At 35.9% G+C, this 12642-nt stretch overlaps 1 protein-coding gene across 1 annotated transcript in view; it reads right to left on the reverse strand.

Annotated features, from left to right (window-relative positions):
• Positions 1-6068: 6068 nt before the first annotated feature.
• LOC108904410 (serine protease persephone-like) overlaps positions 6069-12642 on the reverse strand; it is an 80241-nt gene continuing 73667 nt past the window's right edge. Inside the window, exons 5-6 of the mRNA XM_018706958.1 lie at positions 8416-8573; positions 6069-6246 (exon numbers count right to left, since the gene is read on the reverse strand). Of these exons, the coding sequence (XP_018562474.1) occupies positions 6088-6246; positions 8416-8573 (317 nt within the window). The 3' untranslated portion in view covers positions 6069-6087. The remainder of the gene's footprint in view (positions 6247-8415; positions 8574-12642) is intronic.

Genomic DNA, 12642 nt, shown 5'->3' on the forward strand with positions numbered 1-12642 from the left:
AATATCTGAAGGTGTGTATGTAAAATGTAAATTGTTCTTATATTTAGAATTATAAAGGTAAGAGATGTAATCTTGGTTAACATTTAAATTAGGTGTAGAGTCAATGAAGTAATTATTAATGAGAGTAGCATTGCAGATCTCGTCAGGAAGATTTTCATTTAGTCTATCACTTACAGCGCCCCACGATTTTAATTTTGACCATAGCTGTTTTGAGTCATTTTTAATGCTATTTATATTGTAGGCATAGAAAGCAGCACGTTCTCGCTTTACAGCAATACCGTAGTAATTACGAATGTCACAAAAAAATTTTTTATGTGCAGCATTTCTACTTTTTTTGAATCTTAACCAAGCTTTATTTTTAAGTTTTCTAATTTCCCATAAGGTATCAGTAAACCATGGCTCTCGTTTTTTAAAAGTTTTAAAAGTACGCTTCTTTAATGGAGCATGTCTGTCGAAGAGGCTCGTAATAGATTCATTAAAAAATTTTACTTTACCAATCAAAAAATCAATATTATAAATTTGATTCCAATCTATACTGGCAGCATCACGGTTAAAAGCTTCCCAATTAAAATTACGGTAGCAACGATATTCCTTTACAACAGGTTTAGGCACATTACTGGTTAGTTCAATATCACAAGATGTTACATTATGATCAGAGAAACAAACATCTAATACTTCAACGTTTTTAATACACAAATCAGAGTTCGAAATAATTAAGTCAAGTAAATATTCAGTATCAGCAGTCACTCTGCTAGGATCAGAGACGTATTGTTTACAGTCATAAGTCATTTGAAGACTTATGAGTTTTAGAAAACAAGTTTTTATAGCTGATATAATAAGTTAGAATAATTATTATCTTATCATTAACGATTAATATTAATCTACGGTTGTTTTTATCTTATGTCCGTTTTTCCTTTACTCTCGCTTTTTTTACTTTCCGCTAGTTTCTTTAGTTTGCACTCTATTTTCATTTTACGTTAGTATTTTTTGCTTACTTTTTTATTTTACGCCATCTTTTTTTAATTTCGCTCGCATGTCTTACTCTCCATAAGTTTGTTTTTAAAACATGCCTGTATTTTCTTTTTCCACACGATCTTTCACTTTCAGTTAGTTTTTTTACTTTGCACCCGCTTTTTTAGTTTACATCCGCTTTTTTTATTATTCGTCCGTATTTTTTTTATCCTCTTGTTATAGGTACATTCATTACACCTGCCCCTGCCCACTTCTTTTACACCCGATTTTTTCTGTACTTTGCGCGAGCTTTCTTATTTTCTATCTTTTTTTCTACTCTATATTAGTTGTTTTTATTTTATGCTCGCTTTTTCCCGCTTTTTTAGTTTCAACTGTTCTTTTGGTTTAAGCCCATTTTTTTTTACTTTTCACTTGTATTTTTTTGCATGTTTATTTTTTACATTACGTCTGCCATTTTTAAATCTGCTTCTTTCTTTTATTACACAGCCACTTGCATATTACGCTCGCTTTTTACTTTACTCCAGTTTTTACCCAACTTTTTTTCTGTAGGCCTATATTTTTCTCTACGCCTACTTTTCTTTCTTACCACTGCTTATTTTTGCTACACGCCTGCTTACTTTTACTATATGCCACATTTCACATTACATTATACCCGCTTCTTTACTTTCCACCCGCTTATTGCCCGCTTTTTTCTTTGTGCCTGCATTTATTAACATGTATGCCATTTTTTTGTCCCGCTTGTTTTTTTATTACGTATTTTTTTATATTTTACACCTGCTTATTTACTTTCCGTCCGTTTTTCTTACTTTCTATCCGCTTTTTTCCTTGCGCTTGCAACTACTTTACGTCCGTTTTTCTTATTTTACGCTCGCTTTCCATCTTTGCGTCCGCTTTTTCTCTTTACGCCTGCTTTTTCTATTCCTTCAAAAATCTTCTCTTTGTTTCGAACTCGCCTTGTTTCTCTCAGAGCGAAAGAGGTAGTGAACCAAGCAACCATCTTACAGGTATACGTGAAAATTAACAGTGGTTCTTTTTGTGACTAAAATGTGTCGCTGTCTCCCGGACTATAAGAAGGCTATAAGTCTCAAAAGTCTCTCTCTGCAGAATAGTTTTCTTTATGTCATGTCATTCCAAAATGGTTAAGTTTCTGCATTGCCATTTGAATTACATTGTCTGCTTTACTTATTTAAAAACTTGGTATTCTTTGACAAGTATATATGGTTCTCGTTCATATGAACATAATTATGAAATACTATAGTGGATATGTAGTCAATTTATTGGAGTATGGTCAAACTGGTATATCCAAAGCTGACAACTTGGGACAAATTCTTTTTCAACAGGACCGTATTAAAAGAAATTATTAAGTTTATAAATTATAATAAATTACCTAATCAATTAAAATTAACTAATTTTGAATGTTGTCTTCCTAATTTAAGTTATACCTATGGAATATGTATAAGTTTATTTTGAATATGACGTTCAGTGTTTTAGTAATCGCCAATAGAAGCCAACTATATAAATATGTATATAGGATGTTTGCAAACTTGGCAGAAATAGTTTTTATAATAGATTTATATTATTTGTAATAGATAAGCTTTTCTAATTGATTTTTTAGTATCAACTGACCACAATAATACGAAGAAACATTTTAAAACTCCAGCGATAGCTCAGCTGGCTCCGTTTACAATTTACAAATGTTTACACAATTTGATGTAGGTAAATGAGGAATTCACAAAAATAAATACACAAAGGAAGTAGAAATATAGAAAAATTAATGGCATCACTTAAACATTTGTTCAATAATAATTTTATTTAAAATTTGAAAAATAAAAGACACATTTCTATAATGAAAACAAAAGTGACAAGCATTATACAGGCTGTTACAAATTCGCTTCTCACTACAGGGATCTTGGAAACGGTACGAAATACGAAGTACCTAGCTTAAATGGGGACAAAGTTGCATAATCAGGGAACCAACATAATACATCTACAAAATCAAGGCTAACATGATTAGTTTTCGAAGTATTTGAAAAAAAAACGAAATTTTGGAAATCCGTTTTTGTTTCATTTCAGCTTTGTTTGAGGTGATATTGAAAGAAGAAGAACACTTTCTCATGGCAACTTTTTGCCCTCTATCGAATGGCATAATCAATTTTTATATGTAACGTTTCGTCTCTCCACGACCATCGTCAACTTAATTTTTTTAAATACGACCCCGGAAACTTTATTACATTTTTTGCAAGCCTTCATCACCCCAATACTGCACTGCCTCAGCCCGAACCAGATTCAGACGTTTTGTCTCGAAAAATTCATCTTCAATACGTTCGGATTCAAAATGGAATATTTACAGTACTCACTTTTTCACACCGTACAATACAGAAATTTTCTCAATTGTTTTAATACAGCATTGTATCAGTTGTTTTTAAAAGGACTAATTTCACCTGACATAAACGACTGTCCTACATAATTATATTTCAAACAATACTTATTACGTACCTATTACTAAAGGTAAAAATGGCCGGAAATCTAACAGCCTATGTTACTAACAGGACAACCACATAATATATTTTCTTCGATACCTCAATCTCCCCGTGAGATGAAATCTTTTTTTTTTTTTGTTTCTCGATTTGAAACATGGACATTTATTTGGAATACTTCAATATAAAAATCAACCATTTTTTTTGCTTGTAAGTATTTACACACCACAATATGACACATTAAAATTATTTTTTTTTGTACATTTCTCTTTTATATCTATGATCATTGTGTAAGACACAATCCGAATAATAACTAACACAAAATAGTTACTGCTATCTCTAGAAAACAGTCAAAACCTAATTATTATACAGTTATATAATTAATGCATAGCCATAAGTTAAATTAAAAGAACAGCTATTTGTATACAGGGTGTTTCAGTTTGGGTGAATGAAACTTTAACCACAAAAAGAACTCAATAAATAATTCGGAATTGCTTTGTATGTAAACAAAGGGTATGTCTCTAAATACAGCAGGATTTTTTTACATTCTACGGCACTGACCTAATAATACTTTAGGATTCATTTTTAGATTCCGTGGACAATTCTACATAAAAAGGTATATTTGTTGAAAATCGGTATAGTGTATCATTTTACCGAAAATCTCAGTTGGGGGACCCTTCTTCTGATAAGAAAGACTTGAATATTCATCAATTTTTTTACACACTAATATTTGAAATCTTAAAAAATAAAATGATAGTTCCTGACGACAGATAAGTCTCAGTTGTTTTTCATGGCAATCATTGTGTACGGATACTGTAACAGATTTAAAATTAATATGTAGGTGTAATTTTTTAAAGAAACCACATTACGAGTGCGGTAACTAATACACAAGGGATTATATTGAGAATTTACCAGTTGTTTTACCGATGTAAAGACATTATTTAATATTATAATTAATAATATTAATTTAAAATTTTATTTCTTCTTCTTTAAGAAACTAAATTTCTTATCAGACCAACGGCCTCCCATTCAACTGAGATTTTCAGTAAAACTATACGCTATATCCATTTTCAACAAGTATACCTTTTTTATGTAGAATTGTCCACGGAATCTAAAAATAAATCCCAAATGTTTATTAGATCATCGGCGTTGGGGTAAAAAAATCCCGCTTCACTACCCATTCCTACGCCACTGACCTACAAAAATTTACAGTAAATTTTACATTAAATTATGCACGTGTAAATGTTAACACCACACCAAATTTGAATCAATTTGTTATGAGCATACAAAAGATTTCATAAATAATATGATTTTAAAAACCGACCAATACGGCCCTGTACAGTGAAACCGGTGATACTTAGACTTTTGTTTTATAAGGCAATTCTGAATTATTTATTGAGTTCTATTTGAGGTTAAAGTTTGATTCATCCGAACTGAAACACTCTACTATAGGCCAGGAAAAAGGACTGGGAAATGACCATTTCCCGAGTTTTTGTTTCGGCAAACTGAATATATATATACTATACACTATAGATGCTAAATATTATGCACAATAACATACTAGTTTCCACAGTTATAAAAATGGGGGGAAAAATGGTTAAAAAAGCCCCGGCCGCCGAAAATTCAATTTTCAAACAAAGCCAAAAAAAAAAAAAAAAACACAGGGCAAAAATGAAAAAAAAAAAAAAAATGATAGATTTCAATGTATTATTATGAAATCTACCAAGAAAAAAATCAGTGCGATTGTGGAAGATGTTCGGGATCGTCCAGACTAATAATTAGTTAATTTGTTTATAAGGACATAACTTGTAAACTATTCAACGTACCGATTCCAGATTTTGTGTGAGTTATTAGACAGTGATAAGGAATGAGAGGATGCGATGCCAAAACGTTCCGGTAATAATAACGTAGTTTATAAATGTTTAATTCAAAAGTCATAAATAAACTTCTTCTGTTTATAACTTTTGATATAATTAATATTTTTTGGAGCTCGAGGACTAGTTTTGTAGGTCTTTTGAAGACGAAAAAAAGTATTTTACTGTTTTCTTGTAGAAACGAACGGAAAAAAGTTATAAGCGAAAAACGTGAATTTACGTAAAAATTATACAATTAATCACCCTGTAAAAAATCTTCCCCACATTTTTATGACTGTGGAAACTAATATGTTATTGTACATAATATTTAGCATCTATAGTGATAAATTCAGATTGCCGAAACAAAAAGTCGCGCCCAACTCTATATTTCCTTGATTATTGCAATAGTAACAAACACAACTAAAATATGCATATGTGGCATGATATTTACTGTTTTAACATGTATAGCTGGCTTAACGCAATATGTAGACCTAGCAATAAAGACCATACTTAGTTTAAATTATCTCGTCACCACTATGCGCATGAAATACTAAAGACGTATTTTTATCCCCATTTTTCGAGCGAGTACACTTTGTTTCTTTAACGTGTCCTTCAAAAGCTCTTCTAATTATGTTTTAGTCAGTCAAGGTGTAGTAGAATAAAAAAAAATTAAAGTTGGTATCACATTTTTCAAGTTATAATCCATTCAATAGCAATACACTTTTTTCAAGAAATAAAAATAGTGGTTATAAAAATAAAACGCAGCTTTTAAATCTTATTTTATTTTAAGGCCAAACTATATTTTCAATCCATTCTAAATACTTCGACACTCTGGTATACACGCCTGGAATTTTTCCCCCACAACCTGCTCCATAAGAAATGATCCCTACAACTGAAAAAGTCCCATCTATGTTTTGAATTTGAAGTGGTCCTCCAGAATCCCCCTAAAAATATTTAAAATACAATTATATTTAAGAAGAATTTGACAAAATACCTATTTAATATTCGGGACATAAAATAATTTTTCGTAATTTCGTTTTTAAAATTTTTAGTAATCTTTAATATTAACTTAGTTTCATGTTTTTCTTAAATAAAATGGTAACGATCAATCTTTCCGTCAATACAGATCATTTACTCCCTTTAGAGCTTCACAATTTTGATGATCTGTAAAACATTAACGGAGTTCCATAACCTCGTTCTGCTGTAAATGTTTAACTCACTTTTTCCAGTTTGAATGTTCTAGTCAATAAAAGCCTTAAGTATAGGCTCTTTAAAGTTTCCGAATTTTAAGTGAAATGTAACAAAAGCCGGGACGCGTAGTCATTTATTTATTAGTTCTCGGAACGGATGGGCCAACTAAAATATTTTCGTCAACAAAAATTATCGAAAGTTGAGGGCTTTCAAGTAGGTCGCGTCGTCCTTCGGAGAAATTAACCAATATTTTTAACAAGTTCGCTTGGAGTCGGGGCCATGTCACAGTCATCCATTGCGTCTGGGAGGCGCCAGCGTAGAAACCCATACTTTAATAACGCGCGAAATCACGAGAAGAGCGTAGAAGTTCCAAAGTAGAATTAATTCAAATTGTAAATTGATAGTAATTGGAAAATAAACTAACAGATCAATAGCTGGTTTTTCCACAGATTTTCCAAGCTATTAAGAAGATATTAAATGAGATTGACTAATCCGCCCCGTAATTGCTAAACGGAGTCACTAGAGGAAGGCTAGGGTTACTTGTAAGTAAGTTTAGTTTCAGAATTCTTATATAAATGTAAGTCAAGTCATTTAGGTGATTATTAACCTAGTATAGTTATATCAAGCATCCCGATATTCAGGCCCCCGCCAATAAGATAAGAACAGAAACTTCTGGACACAAGAAATGGGCGTGTCGAAGCGAGGTGGAATTCAGGAAAGATCTCGAAAAAGTCAGTTCTTCCTTGAGTTTCACATTGAGCAGTCTAATTAACTTTAAGAGTCTCGGGCTAATTAATTAAATTTAATAATGGATAAGGTTTTTCCAAATTTTGCTAGGAAGCGCGCTTTCCCTGAATCTCGGTACGCTGTCGCGTGTCAATAAATTAACTAATAATATTGTTCGAGCCGTTGTGTTGCTATTTTGTTTGTTTGTTTTGTTTATTGTTATTAAAACCCTTCCTGGAAGTTTTGGTGTTTCATTTGTTTCTTCCAACTTCAGTGTCACCCTGTATAGCCAGCCACTGGATTACATTCTACGTAAGCAATAAAGGGTAAGTGCCTGAAATTCACTCTCCGAACATACTACATTTCTAAGTTCCCACGTATTAATTAAAGCATTATGATAATTATAAACTCCCTTTCGAGAAGTAAATAGTGAACTCTTGTGAAATCCAGATTTGTTATGATACTGGTCATAACGATAGATAGATAGATAAAGAAATAACCCCTCAGGTTACAAATAGTGTCAGATCGCGGGATTTCTTGAAAATTTCGGAAATAAGAAATGTTGTTGTGTCAGACTTGTGGGTTTTGCATATCCACATTTAATTCACGGAAATTTTTGTGCGAATTTTTTTTTTCTGATAACTCACGAGAAGCGATAATAAGCGTGCACTGTAGAGATAGGGAATTGCATTGAAAGATGTTAAAAAAAATCAGGAAATATAAATAAGTAATTTTCCGATGGGAATAGGAATGGGCTGTTCATGTGGAAATAGTGAGAAGGAAGAACTCCGACGAAAGTCGTAAATAAGGGTTTATAACCTGAGGATAACAATGTTATACTCCTATAGAAAAATATAACTACAGGTTCAGATAAAATAACGTATGATAAAGAAATATCATCGAAAACGATAGAGATTCCACCACGATGCCTGAAAATTTTGTACTTTAGAAAAGTTCTCCTTATTGACTAATAACAATATTCTCGACTAAAAATTATGAAATTTTAATCTAGTATACAATTTTGTTCTATTCACATTTATTAATACCATTTGCAAGGAGGACGTTTGAAACAGCAATAAAATGCAGAAATGATTAAGATCTTATCTATCGTGGCTATTTTTGCATGTAAAAGTGATGTTAGAACAACATTCGCTGTTTTTATTGTCATTTTCTTTACATACAAAACAAATACATACCCAACAAGCGTCACTTTCATTAGATCCAGCACAGATTTGGGTTTGAACAATGGTCTTGCTTCCTATTGTTCTACTGAAGTAAGATATATTACATTTATGGAGTGGATATGGAACTAACGTTGCTTTCTGGAGTATATTACTTCTATCATCCTCAATAGCTGTATAAAAAAAATAAAATAAATGTACCTATTTGTCGTTTCAAATTACAGTGAATATTATATCTCTTATTAATTAAGTACCTTGAACAAAAGTCGCACCGACGTTGCTATTATACCGATTATTTCAGAACCTACTTCGATTTAAATTTTGGAAATTGGTGCACTAGTGTGCTCTTTTCAAATCTAATAATTTTGTTCCTGTAAAGCTTCCGGTTATATCGGAATTTGACGTCAACTTTGTTATTTTAAATGGAACACTGTATATTTTTATATTTTTGGACTCTACGCTTCATTTGAACGTGACTTTCATTAAGTTTTCCTTTTCCTAAAATTGTCTGTTTTCGTGATATTTAGCTTTTTAGAAAAAAAAAATAAAAATCAGCACCTTACCTAGGTGCTTTAAAGCCATGTGCATTCTATAGTTAGACAGATAAAGCAACAATATTTGGAGGAGCAGGAGCTAAATACCTAAGCTATAATCTTATACACGTTGGTGATAATTCAATATCGAGTTTGGTCCACTGGAAACCATCTAAACCTGATTTTTTTTTGTAATAGAACACCCCGTATATTTTTTCAAATTTGGATGTGCTGTTTCATTCACTTTCCATCCATACTTCCCTATACTTATATCTTCTAGTTTTTATGTTATTTGCAGTTATTTCGGTACTCTACTGAAATAGATTAGTATTATTATTACGTATTCATACTTAGCTACGAGGCTAGCTGTGAAAATTTTAGTGCGACATCAAAACAAATGGCAAAGCTGTCAACCATTATTCGTCATCAAGAAATTGTTGTTGTACCAGTTTAAAACAAAATGAATAGAAATAATTACACACATGAAGTTACTATGAATTTATTTGTTATTTATGGGCAATGTGATAGGAACATTAACAAAACATGTAGAATAGTGAAAGAATGAAACCTACCCAAACTTACAACCTATGTTGGTGTAGAGTTGACTAGGCTTTTGGATGACAAGTGGTTCGGACGTTTTGTTCCATGGGATTGGCCTTCTACATCCCCTGACTTGACTCCCTGCGATTTTTATTTATGGCCCACTGTCAAACCAATCCTGTACCGAACACCGGACAGCAGCAGAGAAGAAATAGAGAGGCGAGTGATTAGAACTTGGATCCTGCGGAAATAATACAACTCAGGAGTTCGTTCCCGCCTCTTCAAATGTTTAGAAGTTAACGGTCAACATTTTGAACAGTTGTAGATATTTAGAACTGTATTAAATTTAATTTTTTTTATCTTTGTAAAGATCTTTCTAAAATTTTTGTTATGCATAAGTTGTAAGTTTGGGTGGGTGTCAGAGTTCCGAGTGAGCAGCCGACCTGTGCGGACGTATTTGTGCAGTGAAGTAGCGACGAGTGAACGTGAAGTGGAAGACCCACACACCAGCCCGGTTAAAACGGGTAAGTCCCTTTATATTTTCTTAAGTGAACTTTATTTTATTGTGTACCATTTATTTTCACCATTATTGTGACTAAGACAAACGACATAACTGACAAAAAACACAAAACATCACGTACGCCCTCGTAAGGGGAACCCCTAACGCGATAAATACATACACACAAACACACACACGCCCAAACACACACACCAAGACTAACATGACGGACTCTGACCACGACATTGACGACGACGCGACCAGTGAGAGGTCCTCTTCAAGGGCCTCCACCACCTCCTCAGACTCACCAAACACCACGACAAAAGCTGACTTATATGACAAATTGCAGAAACAAAAACACGACAATAAGACACTGAGACGGCAAATACGCAAATTGACAGAACAAAACGACAGACAACGCCTACAAATACAGACATTGACAAAACAAATTGCCGACATGCAAATAACGCTAAAACAATCTGATGAAAACACACTACGACTACACGACAAATTAGATAAACTACTAAACAAACAAACACCCGACAATGCACAAAATGCACGCAATACACACACATCCACACCCACCCCCTCACGTACAGACAAGCGCAAAAAGGACTTGACAGAGTCCTCGAGCGAGGACAAAGCCCCCCAACACAAAAAACCAGACCAAAAAACACTAAACACTACACACACAAACACACGGCCACACACCCCCCAACCATCCACCAGTACCCAACAAAAAACACAGAAACAGACCACAAACACGAAACAAAACACAGCAAATACACCAAAACAGACCACTAGCACACAACAAAAAATCCCCAAAGTAATCTTGCGTAAGCCAGAGCGCTGGACACAAATCAGTCAACTATTAAACACAAAAAAAATCGACTACACTAAAGCCAAGCTCACGGAAGACGGGGTAGCCATCTACCCCGCCACACCCACAGACCACAGACAACTCACAAAAACACTCGTGGATAGAGGCGAGGAGTTCCACACCTTCACCCTCAGCGAAGATAAAACGCTGAGGGTGGTGATACGTGGAATACCCGCGGGCGTTCCACCAAGTGAGGTCCAACTCGACCTCGCACGACAAGGGTTCCAGCGGCGCAATAGTGCACCGCATGGCGAGCAGGCAAAATAAACAAGAAATGCCCCTGGTCCTAGTTCAGGCCCCACCGGACCAGGAGGACATCTTGAAGATAACCCGGTGCTGCTCGCTTGTAGTTCGAGTAGAGCTGCAGCGAAAGCAGCGGGTTGCCACACAGTGCCACCGCTGCCAGAGATTCGGCCACGGCCAGTCTCGCTGCACAGCGGAGCCAAAGTGCGTAAAATGCGGCGAAAGCCACAGCACGCACGATTGCCAAAAAACTAAAGACACGCCTGCCAGGTGTGCAAATTGCGCCGGGCCACACCCTGCAAGCTATATGGAGTGCCCTCAGTACCCCAAAGCTAAAAACACAAAAACGCCAAACACAAACGCACACACGACGCAAAACACTACGCAAACACACAGACAGTCCCTCCAACCCCCCTTAACACATCCCCTGGACTTACATACGCTGACATGACTAGAAAAACACAAAACACACAAAAACACAACACTTCACCACACGCACACGCAGACACGACACCACCCCAACCGGGCGCGGCGGCCCTGATTGACGCAACAAAGCGTCTTCAGGACTTCTGCGTCCAGCTGACGACCATGGTGTTTTATATGCAAAAATTATTCGACTTCTAATGGCTCTTCGGCCTTCCCAACCCTCCTCGCTGAGAATTTCGTCCTGGAACCTTGACGGGTTCCGGGCCAAAAAAATGGAACTCGTGGACATCTTGAACCGTCTAAACATAGACGTTATGGCTGTCCAGGAGACCTACCTCAGCGAGGCATCCCGTACCTCCATCCCTGACTATGACATATACAGACATGACAGAAACCGTAACGGGGGTGGTGTTGCACTCATAGTAAAGAAGTGCATCGACCACTATCCGCTGCAGCGGCTCCAAACTCAAAACACAGAGGCCGTGGCGATAGCGGTGAGATCGCTACGGCATGGAGACGTTGCGGTGGTGTCCTGTTACCACCCACCCAGACTACCACTACTTGACAATGACTTAGACAAAATCCTTTCCTGGCCCCAGACAATTGCCATCGGGGACTTCAACGCGAAGTCCCCCATATGGCACAGCGGGACGACGACCACAAGAGGTCGCGTCCTGCTGAATTACCAAGACAGACACGACGACTTGACTATACTCGGACCGACAGAACCGACACATTACGGACCCGTAGGACGCCCCGACGTTATCGACATTGCCCTCTTAAAATCTATACCGTTAAATGCCCAAATATCCACCCAATACGAAGGGTCTTCCGCCCACAATCCAATATTTCTGGATCTGGGGCGAAGACAGAGATATGAAGGCACCTTCACGAGGAGGTTCACTGACTGGGAGCGTTTCCGAACAGTAATGCAAGGAAACATGGCGCTCCCAGTCATCGAAACCACCCATGATCTGGAGGCGGCAATCCTCTCCCTTGAGACTGACATTAAAAACGCCCTGACTCAGACTACGACGGAGACTATTGTCCCCCGACTGACAAACCCCCGGGGCACCCTCCCCGATGACATAAAAAACTTAATACGTGACAGACGACGTGCG

This window comes from Anoplophora glabripennis, unplaced genomic scaffold, assembly GCF_000390285.2.
Source record: "Anoplophora glabripennis isolate ALB-LARVAE unplaced genomic scaffold, Agla_2.0 scaffold77, whole genome shotgun sequence".
Lineage (NCBI taxonomy): Eukaryota > Metazoa > Arthropoda > Insecta > Coleoptera > Cerambycidae > Anoplophora > Anoplophora glabripennis.